A 22563-nucleotide genomic window follows, 5' to 3' on the forward strand; every position below is an offset into this window, starting at 1 on the left:
TAGTCTTCATGTCTACATGACGCGTGGCCTGTAATTTATTCAAGGGCGTTAGAACCGAGAAAGAGACATGCAAGTTGTAAATATAAGTAACGCTCCATTAGCTGTATACAATCACAATATAACAATGTTAGTATTAGATTAACTGATGACGATAAATTCTAAGAAAACTAATCGTAGATATAAAGGCCTTCTAGTTAGAAGGAGAAACGTATCATATATATTATCTTGCCCTTTCTTTCTGCCCCCAACATCCACTTTATTCCAACCCTGGCCTGTTCGTACCCTGCCTGACCCAAACTTGAGTAAAGATTCAATCTGTCGCCTATTATTGCCATAATTCTCTTCTCTCCGCAACCATATTATTTATCTAATTATTTATTTATTTATTATTATTTTTTTTCTGTTTCATAAAAATATATTAATCTGAATGTCAGTATACAATTAAGAATATAGAAGAAAAGGTAAAGTGGTTATTTCGGTGTATACTTTTCGCTTACCACACATGTAGCTACACATCTTACAATCCGAACCGTTCTGAACACAAATCTTACCTTTTTGTTTCGCAGTATTGAATTTTATTGACTCCTCCTAGCCACCTGTGCTTAGCATTATTAGATCAAATCAGATACAATAAATCCGCGCTCTCGCTGAAAAGCAAAATATTTGAAGCCCTAGATAGCAAGTGGTAATCGATCAGCCGGGGCACATTTCCGCATCTTTCGCAAACACCGAGATTTCAAATATTACTTAAAAACAAATGCTTCCAGTCTAGTTTTTTTTTTGTGTTTTCATCTCGACTTGTGCAAGCGGTAAGCGTCGCGGCCTTGGGTTACGAAATTGTCACGGATAGAGTGTCTCCAACGTTGGGAGGTTTGAGGTTTGTATGTGGGTGGGGCCGCAGTGAGAAACCAATATACCTACTTGTTTAGTAGTATAATATTTAGTAAAATATTGCACTTTACTCCGTTGACTTTGAAATAGTGGATTTAACCAATTGCCGCCGTATTACATTGTGTAAGTCATAGCAGTTTTATAGACTGAAGTGCTAGTTATTTTGAAAGGCAGTTAACAGCATTTGTCAGCCAACCTCAATCAGCTCGCAAAAGAGATAGGAAACAGAAATCTATGGAAGCGATGCGTGTGATAACGAAAGTATATCTAATCATAAGCAGTCAAAAACTTCGGTAAGCTGCATGATCTCAAAAGGGGAAAAAAAGGAAAGAAAATTCTACTAGCTGCCAGTTTACAGACCCACTTCGAACTGCCACTCTTTTTACCACTTACAGCAAATGTGCTGTAATCAATACCCACATCCCACATATTTCCTCTGGTCGCAATATGTCTTGACTTGTTGATGGTGATATATTTCTAAAGCCGCTAATACAATTGTGAATACCGCTTTTTGCCCAGCCTCTGTCTTCTTTATGTGGTTCCCGGACGTTTGTTCCACGGTGGATATGTTCTTCTCATTGAGGAGCACCGCCACAAGCTTTATACCCAGCTTGTTTTGTACCGGTATAGGTAACTTTGTGTTTGTTCGCATCCTTCCTTCTCTTACAGCATACAACAAATGAGAATAGAGAAAAAAAGACTGAATTGAACTTACCACCCACAGACTACAAAATAAGAGTACAACTAATAAACAACAAAAAAATATTGAAAATATATAAAACTGAGGAGAAATTCCGAACAATAATAATAATAACAGTAATGAAAAGAGAAAAATGAAGTCTGCCCATTCTCCACAGAAGGTCAAATCACAAAACCTGTCTTGATAGAGATAACTCCCCATTCCATAGCACCCTTGCGCCGTCGCCTATGACCAACATCGCCAACCATTTAACAAACAGTAAATGAATATAAGTTTATAAACTCCTGATGATTTCTGCAGGTCGCTCATAGACCTCTGATACTTCACCGACATGAATAACCCCACAAGACAGCTGACATGTAAAGTGTAGAATTGTGCGAAACACAAAATCATCTGATCGTCCATTGTCCATTGAATATAAAAACGAGTAATTTTTTTTTGAATAATTCAGAATAATTAGTAAACCTAACGAAAATCAAAGTAAAACTTAATAAATAACATATAAAAAAATTTGTAACGTCGTGCGCTCAATTCGACACCCCTCGCACAACGTTATAACTGAAAAAAGGCACCATAAAAAAAACCTAAACTCTTTCCCACGACGAAGTAAGATCCTGAGAATTTGACTCCGTCTCCGATAAATAAGGCGACCCACTAATACCGCTAGACACGGGCGAGTCCGGTGCTTCGTCAGCCGTAGCAGCAGGCTGATGAGTGGATCCAGAAGAGCTAAGAGATTCCATATGCACGGTACGATAATAATTGGCATTATTGACTTCGGCGTGCGTGAGACCAAGGACCCATTCAACGGCAAGTTCAGGAAGAACCCCGCCGAGGACGTAATATAGCAGACTACCCTTACCGACAAATTGCATGCGGCACAACGCACTTCGGTCGTTTGATGTAAGCGAGTCAAAAATCGCGTTATTCAGTTCGCGGATAGGACTTCCAGATGATCGAGGTGAGGCGGTCACCGACACAATAGACGACGCCGTGCCACTGATTGCGCGCGCAGCAGAACTATAAGCACGCCCGTACACATTTCGGATATTCTCTGGCCACGACAATAAATCTGCACGCACATTGTGTGCCACTGATCGGGACGAGGCAGACGTAGCCGGCGAATAGGAGCGCACATGAGACGGCGTAGATGTACCGCGTCCGCTGCTCTCTGGTGTCATGAATGGCGACTGTGGAGTAGACGAGTACGTCGACTGCACCGGAACAGACATGTCGAAGGATCCGAGACGCATGTGAATAAATGGCACACCTTGCGGTGCCAGCTCGCGCTGCATGCACAAGGCAAATGACGATAGCGCCGAGGCGGTAACGCACTCTGGCGCGTGGAACGGGGGACACAAGGACGGGAGAATCGATGGCGTGAGAAGAAGAAAGCGAGCATTGTGGCGACGCACAAGTGGAATGAAGCCCTGAGAAAGCAGGGCAACGGACCCGACTATCTTGGTGTAGAGAATATCAGACCAGTCATAGGCACTGATTGACTCAACGGGACCGGCTGGATAGTATAGATCCGGAAGGATGATGACACCAGCAAGATGCTGCTGGCGATCAATCATATCAGCGAATTTTTCGACAACCGCGTTGCGATCCATAGACTATCCTTGTTTGTCAGCAAGGTTCATAATTACAACAAACAGCGAATACATACGTCCGGGCTAGGCATGATTAGAGGACGGATATCAGCACTGTCCTCTTTCAGGACTAAATGCTCTTCACCAGGTTGAACAGTCATAAACACGATAAATCCACGTCTCTCGAGATCAGCAGCGATAAATTTGGCAAGAGGCTCTCGCGGTGAACTTGCCAACACTAATGAACGTCACGTCAGCCCAAGTCATATCACTACATTCAGTAAGCATCCTCAACAACTTACCAACCGCTTCAATTCTAGCACCATTTGCTGCCTTCATAGCACGTCTTTTTCTCTTCCTGACAAGCATACGCCTACGCGAGTAGACATATCCAGCACCAGCGGTGCCGGTTACACCTAACGCGATAACTCCAAAAATAATCTTATGCTTTGAAATCCACGATGTCGCTCTCGAAATCATCCCAACTTGTACTTCTGGAGCCTGCGGAATATCCAATACTTGCTGCTTCATAGAACTGGGCATTGAAATTGGGATGCTTGGAAGCGAATCAAGTCCGTTCTGAAGCTGATCCTTCCATTGCGTCACGTATTCTGACAAAGACTGCAGGTTTGTGTTGTCAGCCAGTTCATGCGCGGTCTTTTGAATAAACTCCGATGCGTTAATGTTAAGAGTATAAACAAAATCCATCAAGTAGGACACCGGGTCAGGAGGAGGTGTAGTAGTCATGCTGCGTATAACGAAAAAGTCCTTTGTCTAGGCCTGTCGATTCCGGTCACACCGATGAATCAGTCTTACTTGAGCAGCAAAGAATGGCTTTTGTATGATAGCAATAAAATACCCCTAATCAAGTATTTTATCGCACTAGAAACAACTACAATGAATTGTTTAGCGATACTGAATCACGGATGCAGCCGAGTAGCAGTCAGTTACAAGTGCTACAAACAGGGGCGATCGCGAACTATCACCCTCAGCGCGTTGGGACTTTTACTCTTAAAACCCGAGTATTTTAAACTTTTATTTGATACACCAGGTGACTGCTTTTACCGCGATAATCACAGCTTGATCCGGAAGTTGCACAGTTTAATCAAAACTTTAATTACATCTTGACTTATAAACTGGGAGATTTGAGAGTTTAAAATTAGTCACGTAATTACGCGAAAAACAGTCTGGTTCTCTACAAGGTCTTTGACATTCATTTATTACTGCATTGCGATAGAGAAATAAAAGCGTTTATGGTCATTTTTGGTATTTTTTAGAAAATGCAGAGGAGTCGCAAAGATGAAGTGTTCTTCTCCGTCATCACGGAGTTTTAAAGCTATACACGCCGTATCAATTCCTCGACTGGGAACTTCCTTTACTCCAAATCCAATTACAAGGGTAACTGACTTTATGAATACGACTAGTAAAGCTCAGCGCTGACAGTTTCTTCTATAGAGTCAACTGGTAAAATCGATAGATTATATTAATTCAATTGCTCGCGCGCGCAAATATCCATCTATAGAGAACTGGAAAGAGACGCGAAATACTGTTGTTTTACAACGACGGAATGGAATATCGGAAATATCATTCTCGGGGTTATATAATTCTGTTATTGAGGTTCGTTTGAAATTTTTGCAATGTTTGACATTGCTCAAGCTAAATGAGGCTATAGGATGTATTCAATCGAGTGAATGTGATGTTTGGGAAGAGTCTTCTTGTCAGTTCCGGACAGCCGGATTTACTTTTGGTTCCAGAGAAGCTAGCGAGCAGCAGCGGCAATAAATTCTCCGATCGTCTGCAAACAGATTTGGAAACCGGCAATCTGATTGATATGAACCATGCCCAGGTTTCAGATCCTTCTCTTGATAGTCTCATCAAGATATTTACAGATCTGTACAGCACTGACCGAGTTCATTGGCGACAAAAAGAATTATTCTGGTCACACAGTCGTCAAAAATTTTGGACAGAAGATCAATTGATAAAACTAGAATTTGATGGCCCCCAAGAGCTGGCTATTGATGGAAACAGGTATGTCTTTGCCTCATCAATACAATTATAGCTACTAATTGGTGAGCAGAGTTGTTATTGGACAGGAGTATTCAGTCTTGCTTAATCAGACCGCAGGCAGACCTATTCGGCCAGTCCGAGCTAAATTCACGCGTCTAGACAATTTATGGTCATGTCAAGCCGTTCATATAACACTCAACACCGTCGATGAGCTGTCCAGTTTTGCTGATATAAGATTTGCACATCCTGTCTTGCATTTGCGTGAGATTCCGGTGATTATAGAGCGAGATTTATCATTAAATGAACCTCGTGCTCGACTGCTGATTCCTGGTCACGATAAAACGGATTATGAGCTATGCGAAAAATTCTCAAAATACTTACAGATTAGACTTGAGCCCGTTTATGATTTTTTGGGAAATTGGGCAAGCGACTATTATTATACTGAGCTTAGAGTGCGTTTTATGGATAAACATGCAATAACATTTGTCTAACATCTACTAGGGAAAGCATCGATTTGAAATAAAAACTGGAGAACTGCCGATTCTAAATTCAAGGCCGTACAGTGGCAGTATACTTCTCTGTCCTGAAAGCGGCGATATAGTTGAGCCTAAAACTGTTCCCTGTTGGTAAGTAAACCTTGTTACCGACTATATTACTCGTCTGACTCCGCTACAGTGTGTTTGATCTGCCGCCAATGGATTCCGTTTCAATTCCACTCTTTTTACAGAAGAGGATGCCAGATGACGAAGATTCAGATCTTAACTTTATAAATAAACCAGGAGAAGAGTTTATTTTGGCTCATTCTTTGCACCGTGACTATCGCGCAAGTGAAGAATCTGGGGAACAGCAAGTATTACCAGATGCGGCTGTATATTTGTGCAGGACTGGACAAAAGTGGTCCTTAACTTCTACCTTTTCAGATAGCGTAAGTGTGCCGTCCTTGTTATTAAAGGTGCTGTATGCTAAGATTGTCTCAAATTCGTCACAGCAGAATTCTCTGGTTTTGTCGGAAAATTTTATAGATATCGTTCCTTTACTTGGTCACGGTCTGCAGTCAAATGATCCTCGGTTAGATATAAGTTATCTTTCCTGCTCGATGACAGAGCTCAAATCACGAGTGCTACCCGCTATTTTAATTTCTCAAAGCTTGACCAAACACTCCCCTGTCAAATCGATTTTTATGCGTTCTACCCAGGTATTTTTTTCTCGTCCGCTATACTGCTGATGTACAAGTGACCAACATGTTATAGAATTTACCAGTAGCAATAGATGGAGCTAGATTTGCGGAAAATTGTCAGCCAGGTAAAGTTATGCCTAGTTTGAACGGTAATCTATCTGAGATCGAAGCGAGCGCAGATGTTATGCGATCAGCTTTGATCTCCGGCTCAGAATCTGATATCACGGCAAATGTATTTGACGAAACAACTTTATCGCGTTATATACTTCATCTTGAACACTACAATACATTATTTCAGTATTTCAAATTTTTTATTGGGCCGGAGCCTACTGGACGCAGAATCTACCGAATGGACTTTTCTGAATTCCGCCTTCGACCTCACGAGCAGATGATTTTATATGAGCTGCAACATCTCATTAACACTATTAATAAAGATATAAAGGGTTTCCGAGCCCGGGATGCACATGAGCGGGTGTTTAAATTTTTCGATAATCGACTGTACAGAGAATATTTCCAGATTGTGAAGTCTGAGATTGAGAATATGATTGCGAACGGCGAATTAGAATTTTCCACCGAAAGAAATAAATTCTCTTTCTGGAGCGATTCTAGAGGATATACGTTATCTGCTGTATTTTGGAAGGTGATTTACTTGTTTAATCATCTTCTGCATCCGTTTTGGCCTATTTTTACTGAGGTAATTCAACTTAATATATTTTCGATTTTTAATTCTGTTTTCTAATTTTTTCAGCATGTTCACAACCAAACCGTGCAGCAGGGCCGTCGGTCGATCGTTATTGATTTTTTCCCTCACACAAATATTGCTGCGCCTGATATCAATCTCGAAAAAGGCTATCCCTTATTCACATCTCTGGAAGAAGATATCCGGTTCAAGAATCCGGTAGTAGGGATGCCTGTAATCTCGGATATCGGATATCTTGCCCCCCATATTGCTGCGAATTTGATCAACGTTTACGCTATGATGAAAGGATTTCATTACATGCAATTTAGAATTGAGAACGCAAAGTCAAAGACTGACGATGAGGTTCAAATTCTTGTCGACGAGCCTTTGGGAATCAAGGGTGAGTTTCCTGACGCCAGGTACCAAGAACTTAAGATTACCCTCAACGAGAGTAGACTGCGCGGAATGATAATCGTCAAAGAGCTCAATATGGATGGGCAGGAAGGACGCTTACTCTCTTCATATCTCAATGACATAGCTCGCGCGGCCCGTTTGAGCGAGCTTGAAATTTACAACACAGACCCAGAGCCGAAACATTATATTGACTCTTTTACAGTTTCGGTTAATATCAAGCTGTACTTGATGATCAACGGCAAGCAGAAAAACGTTGACTAAGTTGATTCGAACGCATGACCAATTGGAGGTTTAGAAAAGAAACTTTGTATCAACTGTACATAATACTTAAAATTTGTTTATATAATGAGAAACCATGATCATTTAATTCTAATTTCCTTTTATAATACAAATAATCCCAATTTTTTCATGTCCAGCTCCTGCTTTCATATCAAAATGCAATATCCATTATTTACCACTGCTCAATCGACGCGCTCTTAAATCGCGCAACGCACGAGTACCTGACAAAAATGCGATCGGCGCTAGAATAGCAGATTGAGCAATAAGCTTGAAGATAGTGGCTCCGACGTAGTATTGGAAAAATGCGAATTCAATTACAATTATGGTCGTGATAAAGCCGAGGGAGTAGAGGGGATTACCGAATGTTATGGGTGTTACGCCGAGGTAGATCCACTAGAAAACGAATATTAGTTCCCGCGGATAATTCGAAACAGAATTAAAAAACTCAAAACATACGACTCCAATTAGTAGCAAACCTAAAACGCAAATGGCTGCACTAAATACTATAGCCAAAGACTCAGAGGTGTACTCAGGATCAGGCTTGAATATGTGCTTGATCTCTGGCTTGGCTGCGAATCGCTCTGACGGTGCTGCAGCAGCCCCCTTAAGCCGGGGAATAATCGAACCAATATATGCAATTATCGGCTTCTCTGTACCGAATGATCCAATTATGATTTTGCAGTCTAAAGTCTTGTCGGGTCCAAGAAGAGCTTTAGGGATTAGTTTAAATTCCTACTGATAATTAGATTTGTTACTTGCATCAAAGTCAGATGTGGAAACTCACGACGTCGATGCGAGCGCGACCATTGTCCCGAACATCAGCGGGAAATGAGGTCTCTAATCCAGTAGTGGGATCAGAGATTTGAAGGTATGCCTGGTGAGGTTTGGACGTGCCGCTTTCTTCGCTCTCGATGGAGAATCGGAAGCGCGCAGTCGCAGTATTTGGAAGAGGTATCGGATCTGAGAAAGGTTTTGAAACTGAGAAGCTATAATTTTGTCATTAGATTAGTTCACAAAAGTGGATGTATGCAAATATAAGAAACTCACGACTCTGTCTGGAGAGTGCCGGCTTTCTCAGTGATGGTGAGAGAGCCGTCCTTGAATGACCACGCAGCAACAGCGGAAGCCGACACACAAGCCGCAATTAAAAGCTTGAAGACTCGCATAGTTCAATTAAGTCGTTTAATATTCTTACCGTGCTATCCAGCTAATGAATATACTAAAAGGATCAGCGCGGGGTGTATTGGATGACTTTGATTTTTAAGATATGTACCCTTTGTAGTAGGAACACGTCAACCGTGTTTCGCCTGTAGTACTCACATCTACGCCGCGCGTACTCATAAATTCCCAATATAAACCCTAATCAGCACTTCCTGTTCATTAGTGAATGTGAGAATGCTTCATCGTCACGTTAAGTAATTCAGCGTCTAATCTATCGATCCAGCGCGACTTCTCAGTTCTCAAAAAAGTTGCTTTATCAAAGAAAAATAGCGACCTGGTAGATATCTGTTATATTTTCACAGTTACAATACTTCGCGGTGCTCTTCTTTTTGCTCTGTCCGTTGGTAGTCATGCCGGTAAGTTGGGGTAGCATACTCCTTACACTCAATATCAAGCAGGCTAATTATCGGCACAGTTTCTTGGAAGATTGGTTCATTACTCGGTGGATTTGGTGCTAGTATCGGCCTTGCTTGCCGGTGTTAAGCGATCTACCGGACTGATGTAAGTTCTGCAACAGCCGATTTTATATTGTACGCGTCCGCTTTGCTGACTGGTTCCGGCATATACAGGTTGAAAACAGACACTATCGAGTCCACCGACGTCAGAACTGCCGTAGTTAAATACTTGGATATGGGAGAGTGGGTCCTGGATACTAGCGTTGCATTTATGAACAGCTCGCCTTACTTTGTTCGTAAGCGTTAAATCCGGCAACTGGTAACAGTATCTTTCTGCTCTTGGAAATATTCGCTGGTCTTTATATATTATGCTGTCTTAGTCTCAGCTTTTCCTGTTATTCGGCAGATTCCAATCTCTTCTCTCCCCTCATACTCTCGTGTCAGCTATGCTGTATATGCTTCGTGTTTTGTTACTATCTCCTAATGTCTCCTATCGTCCTTTTGGATTGCTTTTTGTTTAAGATTTGCAGCGCTATTCATTTCTATTTATTTCCAATAACGGGTTCCTCTTCTACTCTGAAGCAGCCGTATATGTGAATGGGAGAAATGACGTTGCTCTGGTTGGCGCGTGTGGTGTTTTTTTGTTTGCTATTTCGTGGAAGATCACCATAGTTTGGTGTGACTTTAGTCTGTCAAACACTTGTCTAACCTATTGAAATTTTTACCGTCATAAAGGTTTGCTACTCAAATCAATTTGAATTAGCTATCAAAGTCCAGACAGTGTAGTTCTCAATCAACCTACACCTCTCTCTAAAACAATATCTCCTGCTATATCTATCTTGGAGCCCAGTTCTATGAAATGTCTTCTAGAATCCAACATTTTTTTGCCAACGGACTGCTAATTTTCGGCGTATGGGCAGGATTAACTTGATTTATCCGATTAGCCGCTAATCATCAAGTTAGCTTGATGTAGTGAATGCAGTCGCAAAAAATAGCCTACCTTCAATGTTCAAAACTTTGGGTGGGGTGCTGAGATGAGATGCAGAAGCTTTATGAGACTCCGGTGATGCAGGAGGCTTGGAGACTACAGCATTGAGGTCTTCGGATTCGCTCTTCGATATACTAGATAGTCCGGTAGCCAGAACTCTTGGCTCAAGCGATTTTCGACGCTATAAATAAAGTAATTAGTAAACACAGGGAATCGAGTAGCATATATTACTCTTCACCTACTCTATGATGCATAGACTTTGAGCTTTTCGTAGCAGACACCAGAAATTCAGTCTCTGGCATTCGCTTCTGCTGCTTATTGCATTCAATGATCCACGATATCGACAGACAGCTGATGCCCAGCTCTTTAGCCACATGCATTGTCTTTGGACTTCCTTTCTTATATATGATGTGGGTGACTGTTCGTGACGGCTGCTTTACTACTTTAGCTCCAAGCTTGCTGATCATAACTTTGAACGTGGCAGACGCATCATCGCCTTCATCTGTTCGGATGTCAAGGTACGCTACGACCTCGAATAACGGGCCTGACGGAGCGGGAACTGTAGTCCGGACAAGTGAAGGGACAGCAGCATTCGCTTTCAGATTTACGTTTTGTCCGTTATGCACAAGTCGTGGTAAAGAGGTTTGAGATGGTCTTCGAAATGACAAAGAAGCCGAGTCTTTGATTTGAGAAGCTGAGGCTGAATCATGCGGAGATTTCGTGGGAATCTTCGTTGTTGAAGTTCGCAGTCTAAAATCCAGGTTGCTGCCTGTAGCACTGGAGTCGTATCTGAGATCAGATGCTTCTCGAGTCTCTGTCTCCGACTTTAAGTCTTTAATTTGCTCAGTTTGTGTAGAAAGTTCCTGATTTTGAATGCTCAAGTGCCCATATGCTCGTTCCAGATCATCAGTATCCGCTTTATTGTTATTATCTGCTTGTTCAGTTCCTACTACCAGCTCGCCATCTCTTCCCCTTTTTTTAGTTGGAGTTGCAGCTTTCACAGTTAAATCCTTTATTTTGCTTTCGTTGCTATAATTCTCCTTTTTCTGAATCACATTCTTTGTTGGCGCAGGTGGTCGTTTCTTGTTTGCTGCACGATTAGCTGATAGCGGTGCCATTTTAGGGGGTGAGAGCATAACCAAAGCAAGAGGTATCCTATCCTTGTGCGATTTCCTTGTAGAGGTTGATTTAATGCTGGAATTGAGACGCCGAGCCGGGGACTTGAGACCAACAAGAGAATCACTGCTCTGTTCGTACAACCGGGGGGGAGATACTAAGTCTCGCTTTGTGAGCTCCTTTTGCCTATTAACAGATCTACTTTCACTCATAAGTAGAGTATTACATCCATCTCTAGAGGAATATGAGGAAAAAAGACGTTGAGGTTTTCCAAGAGCCGATCTAGATGGTGTCATCAAAGATAGACTTTCAGCTTCTCTGATTTTTCTAGCCGAGTTTGCAATCGCTAGTTGACTATCTCTCTGAGGCTTCATTCTTAATGACGACTTAAGACTGCTAGGTTCGCGTATTTTTGATGGTGAGATTGATTTTGCGATAGTCATCTGAGGTGATTTGCGCCTGGTAGGCGATACTGCAGCTGCTAGTTTTCGGTCCGAAAATAAACTTCTATTAGTCACTACTGGACGAGAAGAAGGAGTGGCAACTAATAACACTTTTCTTGAGCTCGATTTTCCAGGACTAATGAGACTGGGATGCTTTTCTTTGCGCGGCGGAGTAAGCAACTGATCTGCGTAACTGATTGTAGAACTTGCAGGCGATTCTATCGTCACATGTTTTTTGCCACTGGTGATTGCCATGATGATTATTTCAGTAGAAGTCAAAAATAGGAGAAGGATTTTTGAAGATGATAGCCGACGAAGCAGCAGCGATGAGATTGTTAAAGTTATGGCAGCTTATGTCCTACAGTGAGCTTCGCAGCTTAATTACGCGTGCGGCTCGATACACAAACACTCGGCAATCGTAGGTTTGTTTATATTCCGTTGGTAGGGCAACATATCACGTGACTGAATGATTAGAATTTAGCGTTTCCACAGGTTCCTGTAGAACCGGAGTTGAAGTTTACTGGCAATTGGAGCTATCAAGGATAACATTTGAACTTTGCAGTAATCAGCCCAGCGATTCTCGTTTCAAGCAAGTAGAGATATTTGTTGTTTACTTTAAGGAGATTCGTAGAGTATTCCTCTTATCGTGACGAATACTCTTCGCTTCGGTTTTGAGCACTGCTGACTTTGCAACTCCGAGAGAGGAAGCTGCTCACGATCGGTTCGGTCAAATTCAAATATCGCCCTATGTTACGACATCAATTGCTCTTGTTTTCTTGATTAATTTTTTGGTTGATAAGTATCCGCAAGTGCGTGCATGAATTGAGCAAGAGAGAGAGGAATACACAAAGCACAACCAAATGAAGCTCACAACGTCTAGACTGCTGTTATTGGCAGCCCTGATGCGAGTGGCATTCTTTTATTATGGCGTTTATCAAGATGCCAATGCGGAAATTCGATTTACAGACATTGATTATTTTGTTTTCACCGATGCATCGAAGTTTACAGCTCAGGGAGGCACCCCGTATGACCGCGACACTTACCGATACACTCCTATTCTCGCGTGGTTATTATTACCTACAACCCAGTACTTTTGGTTTGGAAAACTGTTATTTGCACTAGGAGATATTGTTGCGGGATGGCTTATGCTTCGAATTTTTTATTTACGGGGGCTGGAGTACAATCGGGCTCTGAAGTTTGCTTCGGTGTGGTTACTAAACCCAATGGTTGCAACTATAAGTACGCGGGGAAGTTCCGAAGGACTTCTTGGAGCGGTGGTTATTGCTTTACTATGGGCAGTATATGAACGTAAAATAATACTGGCTGGATTAATTGCAGGATACTCTGTGCACTTCAAGATTTATCCAATCATCTACATCCCTTCAATTTTATGGGCAATGGACGATAGTCCTAAGCTTTTGGGAAATGGTATCATGAAGTGGATCAATAAGGATCGTGTCTTGTTTGGCATTGCTAGCCTACTCTCTTTTTCTTTCCTTACCGGAGCCATGTATTATATGTGAGGCCTTTTTCTCATAATTTTTTTGCATTTGATTTGATAGTCATACTAATTTTACGTCACAGCTATGGAGAACCTTTTCTCATTCACACTTACTTACACCATCTTTCGCGGTCAGACCATCGTCACAATTTTTCTCCCTACAACATTCTTCTATATATCTCTTCCTCACCCAATGTCGAGCTAAAGTCGCCGTACCCCTCTCTCGCTTTCATTCCTCAGCTTTTCATTGCTGGTGTCCTTCTTCCGTTTATGCTAGCCAAAAAGGATCTTGCTAAGACCATGTTTGTACAAACTTTTGCATTTGTTACATTCAACAAAGTGTGCACTAGTCAATACTTTATGTGGTACATTGTACTATTACCATTTTATTTGCCGTCGTCCAAGATGCTAAAAAACAAGACGTTGGGAATTCTAGCTGTGCTGCTATGGACTTTAGCTCAAGTAAGTGTAGCTCTTTTTTTTTTCTATGAGATAGTTTGTTGACTGTTTCTGTGCAGGGTCTGTGGCTACAGCAAGGGTTTCAGCTAGAATATATGAATGTCAGTACGTTCTTTCCTGGTATTTTTGCAGCCACTTTGATATTCTTCTTGGTGAATATTTGGATTCTTGGTATAGCAGTGGAAGATATCTGAAATAAAACAAGGTACGAAGAAGGGATTGGAACTAGGTACTACTGTGTATAGAATTGGAGTGTGCAAAAATTTGTTTGAGACGCATATGTATAGTCTTGTGGTGAAGTGGTAAATATTTATATAATTGCATGTTTGAGTTATGCGGTCCGAAGACTGAACAGCTGCCTTATGCAGCGGTTAATTACGGTTAGTGTCATTCTATTGTAGATTAATAGTTATATCAATTCTTTCCTAATTTTTCAAAATTTGTCATGACAAGATAGACGCATAAAAAACACACTTATTTATACTCACAAAGAACCATTACTGTACTAAAAATACAGCGTAAAAAATAAGTATTCCCACAATTCCGAACGAAAGACCAAACACTAATACACTATTGTTTGCTAATCCTTTAGGCTCAGGAGGGGTAGGAAACACTGTCTCGATGAACTGATCAACTTTTGCGCAGGCAATGCTGATGCGAACGTACATCGGGTCGCGAGGAGTATTTCTTGACTGAATATTATGGCAGTACTGCTGGAAGATGTCGTAAGTCGAGCGAACGCTACCCGACTCAAGCATGAGCTAAAATGAGTTAATCAGTGAATAGCCTCAACATTAATGGTAACTTCAACATACCTGGCAGGCCAGACCTTTCCGAATCTTCACGTGTCCCGTTAATACTTTTGGGTTACGATAAACTAGCTCTAAAGTAGCAATCGCCATGACCTGAGGAATAGCGCAGAAGTTGAACATCGACTGCTCCCTGATTCCGGCAAGATAGTACAAACAATCGGGAATATGCTCTATAGCATCAGCAATCATCTCAGACAAGCAATCCAGACCAGCAGCTTCGTTTTCCGGTTTGGCAAAATCATCTAGACTTTTAGCATATTTGGACCAGATTTCTTTAGGCCAAAAGCGTCTGTTATCCATCAAGTCTTCGTGGTAATCACGAATAATATTAGTTTTCTGCAAAAGGAGGCCCATTGATTCATATCTTCAATCATTTAGTCATGTCAACCATTCTATAAAAATACTTTCAGCAACTTACAATTGAGGATTATCCATGAGTTTGGGATTTGAGAGCTCAGCAGCGACTCCAAGTCTTGTGAGACCTTCGCCAATAATACCAGCCACATAGTGACAGTAGAGATTGTAGTCCTTCACAGTGTCGACGCCCTTCTTATTAAAGTCCTCATCCTCACAGTATGAAGCCATTCCATTTCCCATCACCTCGGTGATGTCTTTGATAATGGCTTTGTAAGGACTCTTCAGATTTTGATACTCCGTAATGATCTTGTCGAATTCCTCGAGAACCACAGCGTCCTTTTCCTTACCTATTTTCAAAGTTAAAATGATGCAGACAATTGCCAAGCTAATGAACCTACTGTCATGATATTGCCAGCCAGGTTCGTCAAGGACTTCCTGAAACGACCTCAGAATTGGCAACTTGACAGGATTAGGAATGGTCATATCATCTTCAATAGTGTCTAGTCCACGTAAAATAAGATAAAAAATCACAATCTGTAAAAGCAGTAGTATTAGCTGAACCAATATCCAATCATTAGACTCAAAAAACAGACGGTGACGTCTTACGGCTTCGCGTAATTCGGGCGACAGCTCTTCAATGACGGCAGCAAAGCTTCGGGATGTTAACTTTAACAGCTCGTAGCAACGCTTCAAATTGTCAGACTCCTTTTCAGGGTCTCGGGGAAATACTGGGTCATGCCAAATAGCCCTATAATAGTATTTTAGTATATCTGAGATAGCCAAATTGTTAAATAAAGGCAGGGAGAGACCATACCATTGCGCGACAGCTCGCATTTCAGACGGGTGAAGAATCAACTCCAAATACTTTGACATTGCAAAATCGATAGCAGAGCGTTAATACTAAAGCAATTGACAAGGCAATTATGCGAGCTCTTGCTAGACGGCGTTGTCGAGGTAAGTGTACAGAAGCGAAACAACAGTCCTGCGGGTGTGCTCTCGAGTCAGTTTGCGCAAAGCTGGTTCTCTCCCGAATACGAGATACTTGATGCAGCGAAATTAAGTAATAAAGTAGAATACCGAAGTCAGCAGAGTACAAAGAGGCTCGATGACTTCTACTGCTACTTTCTTTGTAATATATTAACATTCTATCTTCAACAATATAATTTTTTATCATTCATTGTATAATTTTTATAACATTTTATCGCGAGATACTCAATATCAATAATTCAAGCGGCCTAGTATGCGCTCCAAAACTCGTCCCTCGCAGTAGATATTTGAAAATCTGCAGCTCTAAGCAGTAAGATCAAAGTATGCCACATACGCTAAAATGCAGTACAGATTAATTTACAAAATTGCAGGCACTATCGCTGTAATTCACTACATGACTACTGCCTGAGATACAAGACAGTGGTATAGTCCGAACGCACTGTAACTTGGCTTTATTTGTCTCAATACAAACAGACAGAAAACAGGCTATCGCAGCCATGGAGGAGCAAACTGCGGATCATACTTCAAGTTTGCAGTGAAAATTTCAATAAACTATGAGTTTGAGTATTAGCGGTTTGCATACGGAATATACATTGAAACGGCTTACCTCTATATCGCTATCCTCCTTTCCAGCTGCAAACTGCCCATACTCATGGAATACACTCGCTAAACTCCATCTATAATATTTTGTCAACAGTTGAAAATACTGGAATATATATCAAATCACAGCTCACTTCTGCAGTAACTTTCTCATAGCCCCCACGAGAATCCCGACGCGGTGCTTTCCTTTATTCGAGTGTAGTAGAATCGGAAAATTTCGCGAATCTACAAGCATGTTAGAGATAGGAATATAGGTTGATATAATAAGTTGACAATGGTACGCACCAACGACAACACTCAACGCTGCTTCAATTGCAAGCGGATCATTCTCAACGAAAGGAAGTTTGCAATTCTCCATTCGAAAATGAAATATTTTAATATTGTTCTTTGCCGCCCAATCTAAATTGACTTTGCGCAGATCTTGATCCCCAAGATATCTAAAAGCCGGTCAGTTTATGATATTTAATAAAACGCAGATATATTAGTACATTATCGTCTTGAGCTTTAATGTCTCCAAGAACTGGAAATTAATAGGAAGTGGATGACCGCTTCGGTAAATACCAGAAGCCACCATAGCAAAATTCAGAGGTGGTACTAGTAGTTTCTTCTCAGGGCGGTCAAAAAAGTTGGCAGTGGAGCTTATAGCATTCATTCTGCTACTGGAAATATATTCAGGTATGCTGTGGTTGCTTTGAGAGTAGTTGTGATATAGATCGTAAGGTGTTTTTGATGCCAGAGTCGATGCATGATCGCGTGAGTAAAAATCACTGGACTGCTCAGAATATTGTTGACTTATATTGGATGGAAAGTAGCTCTCCTGTACTGAAGCGGTCGTCTGTGCAGCTGTACGCTCTAGAGCCGAAGGAGTTGAGGGAGGAGAAGCAGCTGTCTGATCATAGCAGAAGTCTGTGCCGCTTTGATCTGCCTCTATCTGGGCCTCGGTCTCTTGTTGGAAGTGCTCGTCTAGGACACCGGTGCGAAGTGGAGGGGGTGAGAGAGGCGAGCCACTTAATAGCAACTGCGACTCTATTTCCTTCAGTCGAGTCTGCTCTTCGAGCTCGCCCATGGACTCGTCATAGTCGTCGCCCGGTCTGTTGAGTCGGACAGAAAATACATGTTTACTGTCTTTATTAGTCTTAGAATCAGACATTCGGCTCTCTTGTCTGCGCCGTCTCTCTGGAACGACAACCGCCCGAGGTGTGAAATTGCCAAATTGTGAGTTGCCCCAGTCTTTTGCTCAAAATACGAGGATTCTGACGCGTGATGCTCTACGTCAGCTACTAATTATGAACCTCAATGACGTTCACTGTAAGTGGTTACCTAGAAAGCGTCACTAAAAGACGGGGTCGGTAGCACCCAGGTCCAGCATGATTTGATCTGTATTTATATCCCCAGTACATACAGCTTATCACCGCGCCGCCACAAAACTACTTCGCGAGCCCGCCCTTGCCGACTTCTGCGCCCCCTCGCAGCCGTACAGCTTCCGTACATTATCACGCACCCTTCTCCGCGACTGTATTCTCAATTCTGTCGCTATGGCAATTACCAAGCGTGCTGGGCGAAAAGCCCAGGGCGGTGGTCAAGCAGCCGCACAACCGGCTAAGCGTGGAGGTGTAAAGAAAGCCACATTCGACGCTACAAAGCGCAAAGAGGTCGGTGTTTCCGATCTGACCCTTCTATCCAAGGTTTCCGAGGATGCCATCAATGACAATCTTAAGAAGAGATTTGAGAATGGTCTTATTTATGTGAGTATTGAATTTATAGCTGTTGCATAATTGTTTCATTTCCGTCTCTGATCAGTATGCTGACGGTAATCTCTTTCGATATAGACTTATATTGGTCATGTGGTATGTTTGCATAAGATGAAGTGGCCATTTTCGGATGCACTTAGCTACATTTATTTGTGAATGATGGACGGAATTGTTAACCCCTCTTTTATAGTTGATCTCTGTCAATCCGTTCCGAGACCTGGGCATCTACACTGATGCAGTGCTTGATTCTTACCGAGGAAAGAATCGACTAGAGGCAAGAAAAAATCAGAATATGTTATTAGGAAGACAAGTATGCTAAGTCTGACAAATAATAGGTGCCACCACATGTTTTTGCCATTGCTGAGGCAGCATATTATCAAATGAAGTCATACAGCGAAAACCAGTGTGTCATTATTTCGTAAGTAGTCATGACAGGTCTTTCTTCCTTTTCGGTCATTTACATTATTTCTTACAATACTTGTAGTGGAGAATCCGGTGCTGGAAAAACTGAAGCAGCAAAGCGTATTATGCAATACATTGCTTCCGTATCCGGGAACTCTTCGTCTTCTATCCAGGAGATCAAAGATATGGTCCTGGCCACAAATCCTCTTCTCGAGTCTTTTGGTTGCGCAAAAACTCTTCGTAACAACAACTCTTCCCGACACGGAAAATATTTACAAATTCAATTTAACAGTGTCGCTGAGCCTGTTGGCGCAAACATTACAAATTACTTGTTGGAGAAGAACAGAGTTGTTGGCCAGATTCAGAATGAGCGAAATTTTCACATTTTCTACCAGTTCACCAAGGGAGCTCCAAACAAATACCGCGAACAATTAGGAATCCAACAGCCTGAATCTTACACTTACACTTCGGCGTCGAAGTGTACATCGGTCCAAGGTATTGACGATCTTGCTGATTTCAAAGATACCATCAAGGCTATGGAAATCATTGGCCTTCACGAGACTGAGCAGGATAATATTTTCAAAATTCTTGCCATTGTTCTCTGGCTCGGAAATCTTGATTTTGTCGAGAACAATGAAGGAAATGCCGCCATCCGCGATCAGTCAGTACCAAACTTTGTGGCATACCTGATGGCAGTGGACGCTGCTGCTGTCGAGAAAGCTATCACAAGCAGAATTGTTGAAACATCTCGCGGCGGCGGCCGCCGTGGATCAGTTTACGATGTTCCTCTCAATATCACTCAGGCTCGCGCCGTGCGCGACGCTCTGGCAAAGGGCATATACTCCAATTTGTTTGATTGGATCGTTGATCGTGTCAACGTGTCTATGAAAGCTCGTGGTGATATTTCGCGAACAATCGGTATTCTTGACATTTATGGATTTGAGATTTTCGAAAACAATTCATTCGAGCAGATTTGTATCAACTACGTCAATGAAAAACTTCAGCAGATTTTTATTCAGCTCACTTTGAAAACGGAGCAAGAAGAGTATGTTCGAGAGCAAATCAAATGGACTCCAATTAACTACTTCAACAATAAGATTGTTTGTGACCTCATTGAGGAGAAGCGGCCGCCTGGAATTTTTGCTGCTCTTAACGACGCTGTTGCCACAGCGCACGCTGACTCTGGTGCAGCTGATCAGTCGTTTGCTCAACGCTTGTCCCTTGTTGCTTCAAACCCGCACTTTGAGCAACGTCAAGGCAAGTTTGTTATCAAGCATTATGCCGGTGATGTGACGTACCGAATAGATGGGATGACGGATAAGAATAAGGACCAAATGTTGAAAGACCTGTTGGACCTTATTTCCGTTAGCGGTAACCCATTCTTGAAGACCATTTTTCCAAACGAAGTCAACCATGACTCGAAGCGCAGACCTCCGACAGCAAGCGACAAGATCAAGGTATCAGCCAACGACCTCGTTCAGACATTGATGAGCTGCCAGCCCTCTTACATTCGTACTATCAAGCCGAATCAGAGCAAGTCGCCCACCGAGTATGATGACAAGGCCGTTCTTCATCAAATTAAATATCTTGGTTTGCAGGAGAACGTCCGAATTAGACGCGCCGGATTTGCGTATCGTCAGACCTTTGAAAAGTTTGCGGAACGATTTTATTTGTTGTCGCCGAAGACGTCGTACGCCGGTGATTATATTTGGAATGGGGATGCACAATCTGCTTGCTTGCAGATTATGAAAGATGCGTCAATTCCCAAAGAAGAATTTCAGATGGGAGTTACTAAGGCTTTCATCAAGACCCCTGAAACTCTTTTTGCATTGGAGCACATGAGAGATAGATATTGGCATAACATGGCTGTCCGAATTCAGCGCGCATGGCGAAACTACTTGCGGTACAGAATTGAATGTGCGATTCGTATTCAGAGAGCATGGCGCCGCTCTTCCGGCTCTAACCAATTTGTTCAGACCCGCGATTACGGTCATGAGGTTCTTGCAAACCGAAAAGAGCGTCGTCGTATGTCGATCATCGGATCCCGGCGTTTCCTTGCCGATTATATCGGAATTGGAAATTCTGGTGGTCAGGGAGAGTTTATTCGAAATGGTGCGAATATATCTTCAAAGGAAATGATTCATTTCTCTTGCCGTGGTGAGCAATTGATTGCCAAGCTTGGACGAACCAGTGTTAGAACACCAAGAGTGATAGTTCTTACTTCGAAGGCTCTTTACATTATCTCTGAAACGATTGTTAATAGACAGCTTGTTATTCAGAATGATAGAGTTATTCCAATCGGTCAGATCAAATCCATCGGACTGTCGAATTTGCGTGACGATTGGGTTGCAGTTGGAGTTAATTCTTCTCAGGAACCCGATATTCTGATCTGGTGTATGTTTAAAACTGAGCTCATAACAAGAATGAAGATGATTTTACCGTCGATGACTTTAGCCATTGGTCCTACTGTTCAATACAACAAGAAGCCTGGTAAGAGCACCAGCGTTAAGTTCCAGAAGGATGCCAGTGTTCCTCGTGACGATATTTACAAGAGTAGCACGGTTCGTGTTCCACCAGGAGAGCCTGTTAGCAGCCGATCGAGACCCAATCCCAGGCGCAAGAATACCGTTCCTGCGAAGCCTGTTGGCCAAGGCAAATTACTTCGCCGTGGAGGCGGAAATGCGCCCGCTGGTTATGAACTCTCGTCCAGTACGCCCGCCGCGAAGCCGCATCCCGCAGCCGTTCCCGCAGCAAAGGTCAACCGAGCAGCGAAACCTGCTCCACCTCCTGCACCCACACAAAATGGAGCCGCAAATGGCCATTACGGCAGTGTGCAGCAGTCTCAACACGTGCAACAAACGCAACCTTCTGCCGCTGCTGTGTCTGCGGCTGTAGCTGCTACTTCCGCTAGTCGTCCAGTGCCTGCGTCCCCCGCTCGTGCAAAGCCCAAGCCTGCTCCTGTGCGTCCACAGAAGACACATGAGGTTCAAAATCTACAACGGTCTTCAGCCAACAAGGCCCCGCCGCCTCCTCCTCCCCAGCCTGTGCAGCCTGCTACTCCCGCGGAGCCGACGTATAAAGCTCTTTTCGATTTTCAGGCACAAGGAGCAAATCAGCTGTCCATCAAAAAAGATGAGATTGTTATTGTGGTTACAAAGGAAGGAAACGGATGGTACCTTGCCAAAAAGCCTGGCACGTCAATTGAAGGCTGGACACCAGCTTCTTACCTTGAGGAAGTGCTTTCGGCGCCAGCAGCTCACGTGCCTCCTCCTCCGCCTCCTCCACCAACACAGACAGGAAATGGGTATGCAGCTCAGCAATCTTACGCGGCTCAGCAGCAGCAGCAGCAGCAAGCAGCTGCGCCTCAACCGATGTCTGTCGGAGCCGGGTTGGCGGAAGCGCTAAAAGCAAGACATAGTCGGATGAGATCGCGTGATGACGAGAGCGACGATGATGGTGACGATTGGTAGATGTGAATGCGAAGGGTAAAAATTGAATGAATGAGCGAACTTTGAGATATTAGAACAAGTATATACTTAGTAATCTATGCACGCTGAACATTAAATCGTGCAATTATGTAGTCTTTATTGTCTAAAAATTGATTTCTAAGTCTTGAAAATTTGTCATATCATCGAGCACCTAAATTTATGTTTTAACTAATATTGACGCCTACTTGCCTATGTGCTTATGCTGCGCACCTGGATACTGTGATAATCTACGACCAAGCCTTTGTAAGCTTTTTGTTCATATGTCAATGAGGGTTGGGGAAAGTTGTGCAGCATCGGGTCTGCC

At 42.6% G+C, this 22563-nt stretch overlaps 9 protein-coding genes across 9 annotated transcripts; 4 read left to right on the plus strand and 5 right to left on the minus strand.

Moving 5' to 3' along the window:
• Nucleotides 1-1983: 1983 nt before the first annotated feature.
• On the minus strand, nucleotides 1984-4281 carry V2V93DRAFT_262210 (uncharacterized protein). Its single transcript, XM_066907150.1, has 3 exons — nucleotides 3486-4281; nucleotides 3261-3421; nucleotides 1984-3207 (listed from the first exon to the last, which is right to left on the minus strand). The coding sequence occupies exons 1-3, from the start codon at nucleotides 3928-3930 to the stop codon at nucleotides 2176-2178; spliced, it is 1638 nt and encodes a 545-aa protein (XP_066765334.1). The 5' UTR covers nucleotides 3931-4281; the 3' UTR covers nucleotides 1984-2175.
• Nucleotides 4282-4359: 78 nt separating this feature from the next.
• V2V93DRAFT_370846 (uncharacterized protein) lies at nucleotides 4360-7857 on the plus strand. The gene is made up of 9 exons (XM_066910369.1): nucleotides 4360-4581; nucleotides 4639-4800; nucleotides 4856-5211; nucleotides 5261-5642; nucleotides 5692-5816; nucleotides 5866-6115; nucleotides 6182-6385; nucleotides 6441-7061; nucleotides 7116-7857. The coding sequence occupies exons 1-9, from the start codon at nucleotides 4483-4485 to the stop codon at nucleotides 7719-7721; spliced, it is 2805 nt and encodes a 934-aa protein (XP_066765335.1). The 5' UTR covers nucleotides 4360-4482; the 3' UTR covers nucleotides 7722-7857.
• On the minus strand, nucleotides 7807-9040 carry V2V93DRAFT_347112 (uncharacterized protein). The gene is made up of 4 exons (XM_066907903.1): nucleotides 8787-9040; nucleotides 8524-8725; nucleotides 8196-8471; nucleotides 7807-8132 (listed from the first exon to the last, which is right to left on the minus strand). Exons 1-4 carry the CDS (start codon nucleotides 8903-8905, stop codon nucleotides 7908-7910), a joined length of 822 nt encoding a protein of 273 aa, XP_066765336.1. The 5' UTR covers nucleotides 8906-9040; the 3' UTR covers nucleotides 7807-7907.
• A 270-nt stretch (nucleotides 9041-9310) lies between these two features.
• Nucleotides 9311-9662, plus strand: V2V93DRAFT_380720 (uncharacterized protein; the record flags this gene model as incomplete). The annotated part of the gene is made up of 3 exons (XM_066912070.1): nucleotides 9311-9316; nucleotides 9376-9461; nucleotides 9530-9662. 3 exons carry the CDS (start codon nucleotides 9311-9313, stop codon nucleotides 9660-9662), a joined length of 225 nt encoding a protein of 74 aa, XP_066765337.1.
• A 423-nt stretch (nucleotides 9663-10085) lies between these two features.
• Nucleotides 10086-12253, minus strand: V2V93DRAFT_370854 (uncharacterized protein). Its single transcript, XM_066910370.1, has 3 exons — nucleotides 10586-12253; nucleotides 10356-10524; nucleotides 10086-10302 (listed from the first exon to the last, which is right to left on the minus strand). The coding sequence occupies exons 1-3, from the start codon at nucleotides 12155-12157 to the stop codon at nucleotides 10208-10210; spliced, it is 1836 nt and encodes a 611-aa protein (XP_066765338.1). The 5' UTR covers nucleotides 12158-12253; the 3' UTR covers nucleotides 10086-10207.
• Nucleotides 12254-12420: 167 nt separating this feature from the next.
• On the plus strand, nucleotides 12421-14288 carry V2V93DRAFT_370856 (PIG-M-domain-containing protein). Its single transcript, XM_066910371.1, has 3 exons — nucleotides 12421-13421; nucleotides 13487-13865; nucleotides 13922-14288. The coding sequence occupies exons 1-3, from the start codon at nucleotides 12763-12765 to the stop codon at nucleotides 14054-14056; spliced, it is 1173 nt and encodes a 390-aa protein (XP_066765339.1). The 5' UTR covers nucleotides 12421-12762; the 3' UTR covers nucleotides 14057-14288.
• Nucleotides 14053-16028, minus strand: V2V93DRAFT_370861 (isoprenoid synthase domain-containing protein). The gene is made up of 6 exons (XM_066910372.1): nucleotides 15846-16028; nucleotides 15638-15779; nucleotides 15430-15565; nucleotides 15093-15378; nucleotides 14678-15038; nucleotides 14053-14623 (listed from the first exon to the last, which is right to left on the minus strand). The coding sequence occupies exons 1-6, from the start codon at nucleotides 15902-15904 to the stop codon at nucleotides 14360-14362; spliced, it is 1248 nt and encodes a 415-aa protein (XP_066765340.1). The 5' UTR covers nucleotides 15905-16028; the 3' UTR covers nucleotides 14053-14359.
• A 120-nt stretch (nucleotides 16029-16148) lies between these two features.
• Nucleotides 16149-17920, minus strand: V2V93DRAFT_370866 (tyrosine phosphatase family-domain-containing protein). The gene is made up of 5 exons (XM_066910373.1): nucleotides 17107-17920; nucleotides 16904-17055; nucleotides 16753-16843; nucleotides 16626-16695; nucleotides 16149-16570 (listed from the first exon to the last, which is right to left on the minus strand). Exons 1-5 carry the CDS (start codon nucleotides 17766-17768, stop codon nucleotides 16505-16507), a joined length of 1041 nt encoding a protein of 346 aa, XP_066765341.1. The 5' UTR covers nucleotides 17769-17920; the 3' UTR covers nucleotides 16149-16504.
• Nucleotides 17921-18085: 165 nt separating this feature from the next.
• V2V93DRAFT_370870 (P-loop containing nucleoside triphosphate hydrolase protein) lies at nucleotides 18086-22354 on the plus strand. The gene is made up of 5 exons (XM_066910374.1): nucleotides 18086-18363; nucleotides 18448-18465; nucleotides 18560-18643; nucleotides 18705-18787; nucleotides 18854-22354. Exons 1-5 carry the CDS (start codon nucleotides 18154-18156, stop codon nucleotides 22239-22241), a joined length of 3783 nt encoding a protein of 1260 aa, XP_066765342.1. The 5' UTR covers nucleotides 18086-18153; the 3' UTR covers nucleotides 22242-22354.
• Nucleotides 22355-22563: the final 209 nt, after the last annotated feature.

This window comes from Kockiozyma suomiensis (genome assembly GCF_038497685.1).
Source record: "Kockiozyma suomiensis strain NRRL Y-17356 unplaced genomic scaffold V2V93scaffold_8, whole genome shotgun sequence".
NCBI lineage: Eukaryota > Fungi > Ascomycota > Lipomycetes > Lipomycetales > Lipomycetaceae > Kockiozyma > Kockiozyma suomiensis.